We start from the raw sequence: 11,877 nt of genomic DNA, 5'->3' as shown, positions 1-11,877 counted from the left end.
GATTCAGTTTTTGGGTGTTCACGATCCATGTATGTCTCAAAATCTTTTTAAAATATATATTTCTCTTTCTTTTCTTATAAATCATTCTTGCTTTGACTGTTCAACTGATGATCGCACTTCTGATTTTGTGGCATTGAAATATTTAAATTAAAGTGTCTTATGAAATTGATTGTCATTGATGAAAATTAGGAAAAAAAGATCAATGTGTTGCTTTACCTTATGCGGCTGATTGGCAGCAAAAGTTCCCCCAATCAAGTCACTTCAAGTTCTTCACTTTTTCCAGTGGTCCAGCCTTGACAGTGGTCGTGGCAGAGCTCGCCAGGGGCATCGTAGTGGGGTGGAAAGTGGGACTGACTACCCAGGGCCCCAGTGGGGAGGGGGGCCCTTCATGGGCCTGAAATAAAAATGTATTTCTTATTTAGCTCTTTTTCTCTAAATTATAACCGCAATAAGATCACTAAAATTGTCTGAATCAATAAACAAACATTCAGAATTCCTTTCTGGAAAAAACGTGAAGTCTGTCTCAAAAGCCCCCCTCCCCCCTTCTGAATGCGTAGAATGGTTTAGTCCGCCCCGCACCTCTCGGCTGAATTGAACTGTCGGCAGTCAATCGAGTCAAGAGTGAGAGATGTGGCAAGCTGCAGATTAAACCAGATTAAGCCAAGATTATCGTTTTGTTCAATTTGTGTATCATGCATAAATTCATCATATGAATCCCCTTCATAGATACGACTTCATATGACCCTATTTTGTAAAAAATATTACATCGCGGTAAAAAAAGAAGAGTCCACTTTGGAGCGATATTTAAAATCTTTCCCAGCAAGCTAACGTAACATATTTGATATCAACATATTCTTTGTAAACTATATCAACAACTGATATCAATGTTGTCGCGCTAGCATCAAAACTGAGTCCGCTACTTCTGCCCAAAAAACAATATTTTGAACGTCAGGTGAGACAAATGATAATGCATTGTAAGAAGAATTAAAGTGAAGTCAGAACAGAAAAGAACTATTATAGACTCATTTTAAAGTCATGGTAGAATCTAATTCAGATTTATTGTATGTTTACATTTTATCATTAATGCACGTAGAATTTTTTATTCAATAAGCTAACCAATAAGATCACTTAGACAATAAAAGCCTTTACAACGTTAACTAGGCTATAGCAACTTAATAAGTCAAATAATGCTGCTGGAAATGCTTCAAATGTCTGAAAGGTGCAAATATTACAAAGTTTAAATAATTTTTAAACTATGAGGAAATATTACAGAGACTATTTATCTTCTATTTTCAGGGAGTAAAACAAAGTATAATTCTTTTTATGGGTCATTTGTGTGATGGTCATAGAAATTTTCCGGGTTAGTTTGGACCGTGGTAGGGGCCCAATGTGATATCTTTTCACGGGGCCCGGAGTTCCTAGCGGCGTCCCTGTAGCTCGCTGTCCCGTGGGAGGGATGTAAGAGGTAGCCTTTGTGTGATTGAAAGTAAAATACATGGAGCTGAAACTACCTTTTGTAAGTCAACAGCAGAGACTTCCAGTATTCATCCTTCCTGTGCTTCCTGAGGAGTGTCTGGTGCTACACACTGAAGAAGGCCACCCATGAGGCGCTGGTGACTTGGTGGTCGGTTTGGTTTTATGCTGGTGCTTAAGAGCGACATCTGGACTTGGACTGTTGCATCACCATCAGCGTCTTAGAGTTCTCAATAGGAGCACTAATACAAAAAAGCAGAAGAAAACTTCCAGAGGTTTTTATTTCATCAAAGGAGCTTAAACATGATGTCGACAAGGAACATTTGCATCAGTGCTGCTGTCTTTGGTGGGGTTGTTGGGATCTGGATTGTGGTTGTTCCTTCAGTACTGCTGACTCCTCGCACTGTACTGCTCAATTCAAGGCAACATTCATGAAGCTTTTTGTTATGGCTTTATGATTTGTCTGATCTACTGGAGTGGAACAAAAGATGTGGTCGATTGGTTTTCCAAGAAGTTCGGTACTGTAACGTGAGGGTCCGATGTGTGGTGGATGGATCACTCTAGTTAAGAGAAACAGAAGGATGGAGACGGATAACTTTCTCAGCAGCACTTAACTGTCATCCACATTGCTCTGCTACACAACAACCAACACTTCCTTGTTACTCATCACCTGTCCTGTGGTTAGCCAATCAGAGGTTAGGATGATTAAACTCAAGGCAAACATTATGACAAATGTTGTGGATTTTTCTGTATTTAACAAAAGATCTCAAATCAAACCGTTTCTTGTCTTTGTCTTTTATTATCAGAGTAATAGGGTTTCTTTTGCAAAAGGAGGAAACTTATACAGAGGTGACTATCGTCACAAGTGCATAGCAGAATCCCGCTCGGGAGCGGTTACATCGAGACATTCATACCAGACTTCGCATAGCGGGGCACACTCATTGGTTGACTCATGTTGATGTGTTTTAATCTACCTAGAGACTTGTCTATTATTATCTCTTAGTTTCATGACAGTTATGTTCGTGTGTTTTTTGTGCTGTTCTTTAAGACAGGGTGTCGTACAAATGTCCTCACACCCAGATGTGGTTTGGCATGTGTTGTTTGTGTACGTGTTACTTATTTTTCCACTGTGCAAGCAGAAATTTGTATGTGTTAAATGCATAAGCAAGAACATATATTTTTCCATTAGACAAGCACAGAAGTAGACTCAATATAATATATGGTCACAGTTACTAGGTGCTACTGCAAACATTAAAACATTTAAGTATGTCAATATTAACTTCGTAAACTCAAATATGTAAATAGTTCACTGTATAAATGTTAACTTATTTTTAACTTAAACTTAAATACATGGATTAACTCAAATATATGAATTTACTTCACTTTTTAATCTTACAGTACTATCATCTTGACAGACACTTTGTTGGGATCTGTGCTGGATGGACTGGAGTGGTGTGGTCAGGAGGCCAACAGAGGAAAGAAAACTCACAGAGCATTACAAAGCCTGAACAATGCAGACAGATTGGAGTAGTCATATTTATTTAAAAACATGTCTGTGTTTCTTTGTATGTGTTTTTACAAACACATATATTTATCTCTGCAAACAGTCCAAACCTAACCCTGTGACGTCATTCTGGGAAAGTGCCTCGAAATCGGTAAGTATACCCAATAGACAGTCATTTGTTTTTAACATCAAATACATTAATGAAGTCAGTGTCATGTATTAGGGACTTACAGGTTAAAGCAGGGACAGAGGTCATTTGGGCTGGTTCATCAACATTGAGGCTCTTTTTCTCGATCTCTATGGAGCTATATAAATAGATCAACATGGATTACAGTCCAAATTGTTGCTCGAGCTGCAAGAATTGTACTTGCCACGTTGGAATAAGGAGATAACTTCTACCTACAGATTGTTATCTGTACATCATGTAGATGTTTGTGAGAGTCATTAAAAGACAAATCCATCCATCCATCATCAATACCGCTTGTGCTGTTTGGGGTCGAGGGGGGCTGCCATTGGGCGAGAGGCAGTATACATCCAGGTCGCCAGTCCAACACAGGACTGACATCCATCAATCCAGTCCAACACAGGGCTGACATCCATCAATCCAGTCCAACACAGGACTGACATCCATCAATCCAGTCCAACACAAGGCTGACATCCATCAATCCAGTCCAACACAGGACTGACATCCATCAATCCAGTCCAACACAGGGCTGACATCCATCAATCCAGTCCAACACAGGGCTGACATCCATCAATCATCTCTACTGCTTGTCCCGTTTCGGGGTCAAAGGGGTGCTGGAGCCAATCCCAGCTGTCATTGGGTTTACACCCTGGTCGCCAGTCTATCATTCCAGTCATGGGGCTGACATAAAGAGACAAACATCCATGTTTACACTCACACCTATGGGCACCTTAGAGTCAGCATGAGCATGTCTTTGGACTGCACCCATGTGTGCTACACAGAAATGTGTGATCACATTATGTGATTTATTTTTGTGTATTGTGTATATTTCAATATGTAAATGTGTAATTAGGAGCATTAGTTCTGTTACTTTGTGTAAAATCTCATTTAGAGTGTGGTTCCAATTTGTGCCACAAGGAGGCGTAACCTTCAGGTGAGACAGCTTAGTCTGCTCGGCAGACCTCGTCTTCAGACTGACAGAAGCGAGGAAAGGAAACACACTACATTGCTTTGTCTCATTATTTCCCTGTTTTTTACAGGTGAGTAAATGTCACAAATCACATACATGTGGTCTATAGTATATTCTTCTGTAACATGTAGAAGCTAACACCATCCTTAAGTGTGTGTCAGGATGTGTTTTAAATGTGTTTTGAAGGTTTTAAGGTACTTTAGCTATGATGCTCATGAGCACTAGCTTAGCTCATCGCCATGTTCATATATGTATGAACGTGGCCACTGTATGTCGGTCATGGGTTGTCCCTAGCTCCCATGTTGTTTAGTAAAGCTCCTGCATATCTCTTAAAGTAACTGTGAGTTCATGAAGACTGTTCGTTTTCATATTTTGTACTTATTTTCTTGTAAAATGTGTAACGCTTACTCCGCTAGCTTTGCAGTTTCTCTATGGGATTTCCCATGTTATTTGTTAGCATAATGCTAAGCGAGGATTGATCTCCTCCTGTATGAACCTGTATGCAACTGTATTGCATTAATAAGAAGCTCTTAAGTAGCAGAACCAAATGATTTTATATTTGTTTAAAGAATAATAACACACAGAAACATTTATTTTGTAGTTTTGAGAACTTTTGCGTGTTATATAAGACGAAGTATAAGTTTATGTATATTTCTGTGCATATTGTGTTGAAATGTGACAGAAGCGAGGAAAGGAAACACAATACTTTGCTTTGTCTCATTATTTCCCTGTTATTTACAGGACAAATCTAATCTGGCAACAGTCCTCCATACGGGGCCTGTTACACATGCACGTAGAGAACATGCAACCCTCCACACAAAAAGACCCTGCATGATGGGGGATTTGAACCAGCAATTTTCTAGCTGTGAGGCAAAAGCCCAAGCCACTGCACCATCATGCAGGCCTTAAATGATATACAGTATCTTCACCATAAAAACATATATCACTCACTCACATCCTTTTTTCTTGTGTTCTTATGTTTGTGTCTTTAGTTTGCACGTTATGCATGTGGTCCTGTAATAGCAGTTCTTATTGGTGAAATAGACAACCCACACTACCCCTCCAGGTAAGCAGCACAACACTTGACCTCTTCAATGATAACAAAGAAAATGCATTACCCTTTTGTAATGCTTTTTTTATGTATGAGCATTTTAACAATGGATGTAGAGATATAAGTCAGTATGAATCACCAACATTACAATGGATGATGTTTTAATGCTTTGACTCTGTAGACTCTCTCTCCCTTATTTCTGACTCTATCCACTGTCCTATCTCTATAATAAAAGCATAAAAAGCCCCATAATAAACCTTTGAAAAAAAAATTTAAGGAGTCATAATGCACACATGTCCTCCCGCTGTCATTATCTAAAACGGTCACTACCTTAATGAGAGGATGAAGTTAACAGCTGCATTACATTATGTTCAGGGATAATGATTAACCTAAATGTTTCTGTTCGAGATTGGAATAGAAAAATAACACAAGAACATGTATAGTTAATATCAATATGCAGTGATAAATAATATCTAAACTGACATATTTGAAAATATTATTGTCACAAGTAATGTCTTCCCTCAGAGTATGGAGAGCACTTTATGTTACATTTGTATTGTATAAAAAAGTGCTATACAAATAAAGTCTGATTGATTGATTGAGATGAAAAAGACAAAGTATTACAAAGTTTTAAAATATCTCAGCCCTTTACTTGTACTTTTAAATGCTGCCTGATGTAACGGCCCCTGTTAACCTGACTTGTATTATTCTTTGTCAATGTTTCTCTTATGTTATTAGTTTCTTAAGTAATTCTGAGGTACCATATCTTGAACATCCCAGAGTGACGAAACTGGCTGTTATTCTGGTTGTTAAGAAGAAACGGTAGGATTTCATTTTTATTTCTTATGGCAGACTTTTGCCACATCGCTTTGAAACTAAATAGGCCTGTTTTTTGGCTGTAGTTTTCATCAGTTGACTTAAAATAAGTACAAAGACAAATTGATAAACATAATAAACCATATGCTGTTCTGTGTCCTCCCTGCATTTATTTTATTTAGGACGCAGTGCAACAACGACTCCCTCAAGAATTAAAAAAAAATAGCTGAAACAAAAAGGAATCGTTTACGATTGCAAGGAAGTGTTCGAGTAAGTTCACTGAAGATCACGAGTAACATCGTTCTATGCTGAGGTTGTCACATATCGATCATGTTTATTCCTTTTGTGCTTCGTATTGCTGTTATCTGTTTTTAGAAGCTGTGAGCTCTTTTAGTATCATCACATCTTTGGTCTTTTTGGTCTCAGCTCGTGTTGTTGGGTTCTTGTGTTGCCTGCGTTCTTTTTGTGGGTGTCTTATGATGGTCGGGTTAAATGTGTTTGTTGGGTCTATTGTTGTGTGGGTTCTTATGCTGTTGGGTTGTTTCTTTGTTGTTCTGTATTATGTTGCATTGTCTATATTCTTGCTGTTGTTTATGTTCGTCTGCGTTTTGTTTCTTTTCTTTTATTCTTTTTTCATGTCCGTGTTTTTCAAGGTGTTATATAAAAAATAAAGTTTTTATTCTTTGCTTCATTGCAGATCCCAGCTGAAGAAAATATTAAATACCTGCTGATGGAGTCTGTAAATGTCAAGAGTTACTTAAAATGTGATTTGACTGACTCAGTTGTGATCGCACAATAAAAATAATTTGAGCAAAAATGAAAGCAGTCTCTGGTTTAATATGAAAAGGTCAAAATGCAATGAAGTGATGTTTAGTTTAAAAATCTTGAAAGGTAGTCCTAATGATACATTTATTTTCAGTGCTATGTCTGTAATGATTCAATGAGTATTGTGGGCACTTATCTCAAACCCCACAGCCTTACTAGTTACTTCTATTCCACGAGTTTCCAGACACATTTTACTCAGTTTGTTGTCTTAGTTATGTGTCCAACTTTTGAACACTTGTGCTTTTGTGTTTCTTTTTTGATCATTTGAAACTGGAAGCTGCTGCCTCAGTTTAGAAGAGGGTGTATGAAGATAGAGAAAAACACGACATCTCTGAAAATAAAATAAAGTACTTATTAAAACACACACCTACTGATGGTTTCATTCTTGTGTGTGTAGAACTAGAATGTCACCTCTATTATATGTGTGAAGCGAGGGCGTATGTATGTCGACACACACAGGAACTTTAAGAGGGGAAGTGTGAACCTTTCAGTGTGAGAGTATTGCTGTGGGCAGGAAGGAAGAGGCTCAGCTTGACCACAGTCTCAACAGAGCTCCGCTCTGTCTGTCTCTCTGCAGACTGTTAACGTCTCCGGGTCGTTAAACGATTTCTTGTGTCACTATCCGAGATGTAAACTTAACTGTGCAAACTATGCAGCGCGTCGGTTTGGAAAAATATCAGAACAGTTGCATATAACCGGGACGGAGTTCTTTTTGCGGACTTTTGTTTAGTTTTCATTTTCACCGCTGCGGAGCAAAAAAGGAGGGAGGGAGACGCGTCTGTATCGGAGCATAGACTGCAGCATGATAGAATAAACACATTAGCCCGGTTCTACGATCTCCCTGCTTTGGCAGATCGTCAGCACGTTAATATCCTTCACGATCTAAGATCGTTTTATCGCCCACCACTACAGGAAGCTTTAAAATGGTTTCTAAAAAGGCTTTGGCCATCGATGGCGCTATCACCTTTGTGGTTGTCGTGGTTGTCCTCGTTCCATCGGTACTGCTGATTCCTAAAAAGTTCGAAGATACGTTCATGAGGAAGTGCTCGGAGTTTAAAGAGAAAAAAGAAATGTAAGTCTCTTTGAATTTTTAGTCTACTTGAATTAACATCTGGGTTGAGTAAAAACATATTGTTTGCTATCATATTCATAATATATAAAAAAAGTGTAAACAACTTTTCCTGTACTAAGTAATAACATTTATTTTTCAGCTGTGAAAAAGCATGGGTTATCTTTGAAAAAGCCTATGTAGGGAAGGACCCGAAAACTGTCACTCCTGACAAATACAACGATCTCTTTGATGAGTTCCCCTTCAATCATCCATGCGAAAAAGTAAACATCCCTAACCACACATCTGTCTGAGTAACATCCTTATTCTTATGAATTAAAGCAGATTTGTATACTTAACAACGGCATATCATCTCTTTTGGGGTTAGTCACTGCTGTGGAGCAAAACACGTGATTTGGTCAAGTTGGTTAAAAAAGGAAAATGCTACGTCCCCATTGTACACACTATGTTGGGATACGTGCTGGACGATTTGTTCTGGTGTGGGAAGAAGAACAGCCCGAGTAAGTCATTAGTCATAGTGACGTTAAGACGTAGCCTTTAAATCAGAAACAGTTCAGTGTAGTATAGTATAATATGTGACCTTTACAAATGTGCTTTTGAATCTAGTTGTGATCATTTATATTGTGTTGGTTTATTTGTGTCTTCTGTAAAGCACACTAAGTATACATTTCTATGTAAAGTGCGATACAAATGAACTTGAATTGAATTGAATACAGATAAAAAGACACTTTGTCATTCCTGATATCGCTCACAGTCAGTTGTATCTTTTTAAAGTCTAAACTCTGTAAACTATCACACAAACACTTATTGTCTTTTATTCTAGAAACTTTCACTGATTTCTCTCAGTGTACGAAGCCCAAAATCAACCCTTCTAATTCATTTTGGACAACGGCCTCCATCAGGGTAAGTACCCAGCGAGAAAGTACTCGTTTTTCATCACTTACATTAATTCAGTCAGTGACATGTACAAAAACAGAAACACTTTGCCTCAAGGGAACTAGATATAGTTCAATCAGGAGAGACAAGTAAACTAACTAATGATTTATTACAATAACATGGAAATGTGACTTGACAGAAATACTTTGGCGCTTGGACTCTATGGGTAGGGTGATGTGTTTGGAGAATGACAATTCTGAGCATCGACAGAATAAATCCCCCCCATGGAGTCCAGACCCTGGTGGTGGTGAAGCTGATGACTTGATGAGACCGGATGGGTGACGAATTGATGGATGATGAGTCTGTGAAGACTGGCGGTGATGGAGAGGTGGAGGGGCGCTCGAAACATCAGCATGAAGGAACTAATGCACAGAAAGAATCATATTTAAAAGGGGAGCAGAACAATGATAGGTTGAAAATCAGGGAGGAACGCCATGTGATTGGTTAGATGAGTACCGCTGACGAGACAGCCGATTACCCATTGACAGGCCAAAAATGACAGCTCGAGAGTGACAGCGGAAACATGAGTGAGTGTTCAAAAAGCGATGAATGAGAGATATACCCGATCATGAAGGCAGTTATAGTCTTCCTGATTGAACTTACTTGTTCTTAATTTCTCAAACACTTTTCTGTCAAATGCCTGTGTCTTTAAAACACAACTGAGCCTAGCTGCAGAAACCTGACAGATAATGAAGTATGATTGGTTGATTAATTGGTTGGTTGATGGATGGATGGATGGATGGATGGATGGATGGATAGATCAACCATTGTATGAAATAAATAATTAATAACTTGTTCTTATGTCTGCTGTAGTATGCACAATATGCCTGTGGAGAAGTCAAAGTGCTGCTGAATGGAGATGTGAAAGAACCATACGATATTAACAGGTAGGCAGCAGCTCTACACTTGAAATGTGGACAGATTTATGAACCCCTCGATGATAACCAAAAATGCTGTGATGTTTGACATGACACCTAAGCTGACATATTTGAAAATATTATTGTCACAAGTAATGTCTTCCCTCCAAGTGTCTGCAACCCCCCCCCCCCCCCCCCCCTAGAGTATGGAGAGCACATTTGTATTGTATAATAAAGTGCTATACAAATAAAGTCTGATTGATTGATTGAGATGAAAAAGACAAAGTATTACAAAGTTTTAAAATATCTCAGCCCTTTACTTGTACTTTTAAATGCTGCCTGATGTAACGGCCCCTGTTAACCTGACTTGTTTTATTCTTTCTCAATGTTTCTCTTATGTTATTAGGTACTTGGCAGAATCTGAGGTACCATATCTTAGACCCGGCGTAGTGACGAAACTGGATGTTATTATGGCTGTTAAGAAGAAAGGGTACGATTTCATATTTATTTCTTATGGCAGACTTTTGCCACATCGCTTTGAAACTAAATAGGCCTGTTTTTTTGCTGTAGTTGTCATCAGTTGACTTAAAATATATACAAAGACAAATTGGTAAACATAATAAACCATATGCTGTTCTGTGTCCTCCCTGCATTTCTTTTATTTAGGAGACCGGGATGCAACGACAAATCCCTCAAGGAATTAAAAAAGGAGCTGAAACAAAAACAAATCGGTTACGATTGCAAGGAAGTGTTCAGGTAAGTTCACTGAAGATCACGAGTAACATCGTTCTATGCTGAGGTTGTCACATATCGATCATGTTTATTCCTTTTGTGCTTTGTATTGCTGTTATCTGTTTTTAGAAGCTGTGAGCTCTTTTAGTATCATCACATCTTTGGTCCTTTTGGTCTCAGCTCGTGTTGTTGGGTTCTTGTGTTGCCTGCGTTCTTTTTGTGGGTGTCTTATGATGGTCGGGTTAAATGTGTTTGTTGGGTCTATTGTTGTGTGGGTTCTTATGCTGTTGGGTTGTTTCTTTGTTGTTCTGTATTATGTTGTATTGTCTATATTCTTGCTGTTGTTTATGTTTGTCTGTGTTTGGTTTCTTTTCCTTTATTCTTTTTTCATGTCCGTGTTTTTCAAGGTGTTATATAAATAAAGTTTTTATTCTTTGCTTCATTGCAGATCCCAGGTGGAGAGAATATTAAATACCTGCTGATGGAGTCTGTAAATGTCAAGAGTTACTTAAAATGTGATTTGACTGACTCAGTTGTGATCGCACAATAAAAATAATTTGAGCAAAAATGAAAGCAGCCTCTGGTTTAATATGAAAAGGTCAAAACGCAATGAAGTGATGTTTAGTTAAGAAATCTTGAAAGGTAATCCTAATGATTAAAACACACACCTACTGATGGTTTCATTGTTGTGTGTGTAGAACTAGAATGTCCACACACACACACACACACACACACACACACACACACACACACACACACACACACAGGAACTTTAAGAGGGGGAGTGTGGACCTTTCAGTGTGTGAGTACTGCTGTGGGCAGGAAGGAGGAGGCTCAGCCGCTGAGCAGTCTTTACCTCCTCTTTCCTTTCCAGTGACTTGCTGCTGTGTCACTCGTACCGTAATCAGTGTGTGTCTGTGCTGGGAAGGAACGTTTTTTTAAATCACTGTACCGACCATGAACAAAAACATGCTAATCATAGTCTTTAGCATTTTTAAGACAATAACAAGGTCCTAAAGTCAATTTACTACTCTGGACTTTCACTTACACAGAATAGAAACCATAATCAGACTGATAAATGAAACGTTTCCGTAAGTATCCATCAGTTCACTAAAGGGTTAATGCTAACAGCCTAAATGATGTGTGTTTCTTCTGCCTACATAACCAAGAATAATGATAAAGCTCTGTTTCATGCACAGAATGGCTAGCATGCAGCATTTTTTAAGCTGACTGTAGAACAATACACCTGTGATAAAGTCTGAATGTGTACTAAAATAGTTCATTTAGGGACTTTAAATTGTTATGAGGAATGCAGACAGACCCACAATAGGCCTACAGTTGTGTTATCAAGGGTTTTTTCTTAAGAAGCCAAATGTTATTGTGGTGACATGGTGATAACAGATTACCCCGACAAACCCCCCCTGACTAAAATAAATAAATAAATAATAATAATTCTTTAT

At 38.4% G+C, this 11,877-nt stretch overlaps 1 protein-coding gene and 1 long non-coding RNA gene across 2 annotated transcripts; both read left to right on the top strand.

The window, feature by feature from the left end:
* The first annotated feature begins 5,623 nt into the window (after positions 1-5,623).
* On the top strand, positions 5,624-6,814 carry LOC136177226 (uncharacterized). The gene is made up of 3 exons (XR_010664864.1): positions 5,624-6,004; positions 6,181-6,268; positions 6,696-6,814. It is a non-coding gene; the product is annotated as an uncharacterized lncRNA (long non-coding RNA).
* Positions 6,815-7,327: 513 nt separating this feature from the next.
* On the top strand, positions 7,328-10,990 carry LOC136177211 (ADP-ribosyl cyclase/cyclic ADP-ribose hydrolase 1-like). Its single transcript, XM_065948936.1, has 8 exons — positions 7,328-7,895; positions 8,035-8,155; positions 8,260-8,392; positions 8,716-8,795; positions 9,642-9,715; positions 10,092-10,175; positions 10,352-10,441; positions 10,866-10,990. Exons 1-8 carry the CDS (start codon positions 7,747-7,749, stop codon positions 10,897-10,899), a joined length of 765 nt encoding a protein of 254 aa, XP_065805008.1. The 5' UTR covers positions 7,328-7,746; the 3' UTR covers positions 10,900-10,990.
* The last annotated feature ends 887 nt before the right edge of the window (positions 10,991-11,877 follow it).

Source organism: Labrus bergylta, chromosome 20 (assembly GCF_963930695.1).
Source record: "Labrus bergylta chromosome 20, fLabBer1.1, whole genome shotgun sequence".
NCBI lineage: Eukaryota > Metazoa > Chordata > Actinopteri > Labriformes > Labridae > Labrus > Labrus bergylta.
The sequence above is the reverse complement of the archived record's forward strand: the minus strand, read 5'-3'. Positions and strand labels throughout refer to the sequence as shown.

What these genes read in the sequence shown, in the direction of transcription:
- LOC136177211 (XM_065948936.1), top strand. Translation starts at nt 7,747, where the DNA reads ATGGTTTCTAAAAAGGCTTTGGCCATCGATGGCGCTATCACCTTTGTG. An exon ending in GAACCATACGATATTAACAG is followed by an intron (nt 9,716 to 10,091) that starts GTAGGCAGCAGC and finishes TTATGTTATTAG; the next exon opens with GTACTTGGCAGAATCTGAGG. An exon ending in GATTGCAAGGAAGTGTTCAG is followed by an intron (nt 10,442 to 10,865) that starts GTAAGTTCACTG and finishes GCTTCATTGCAG; the next exon opens with ATCCCAGGTGGAGAGAATAT.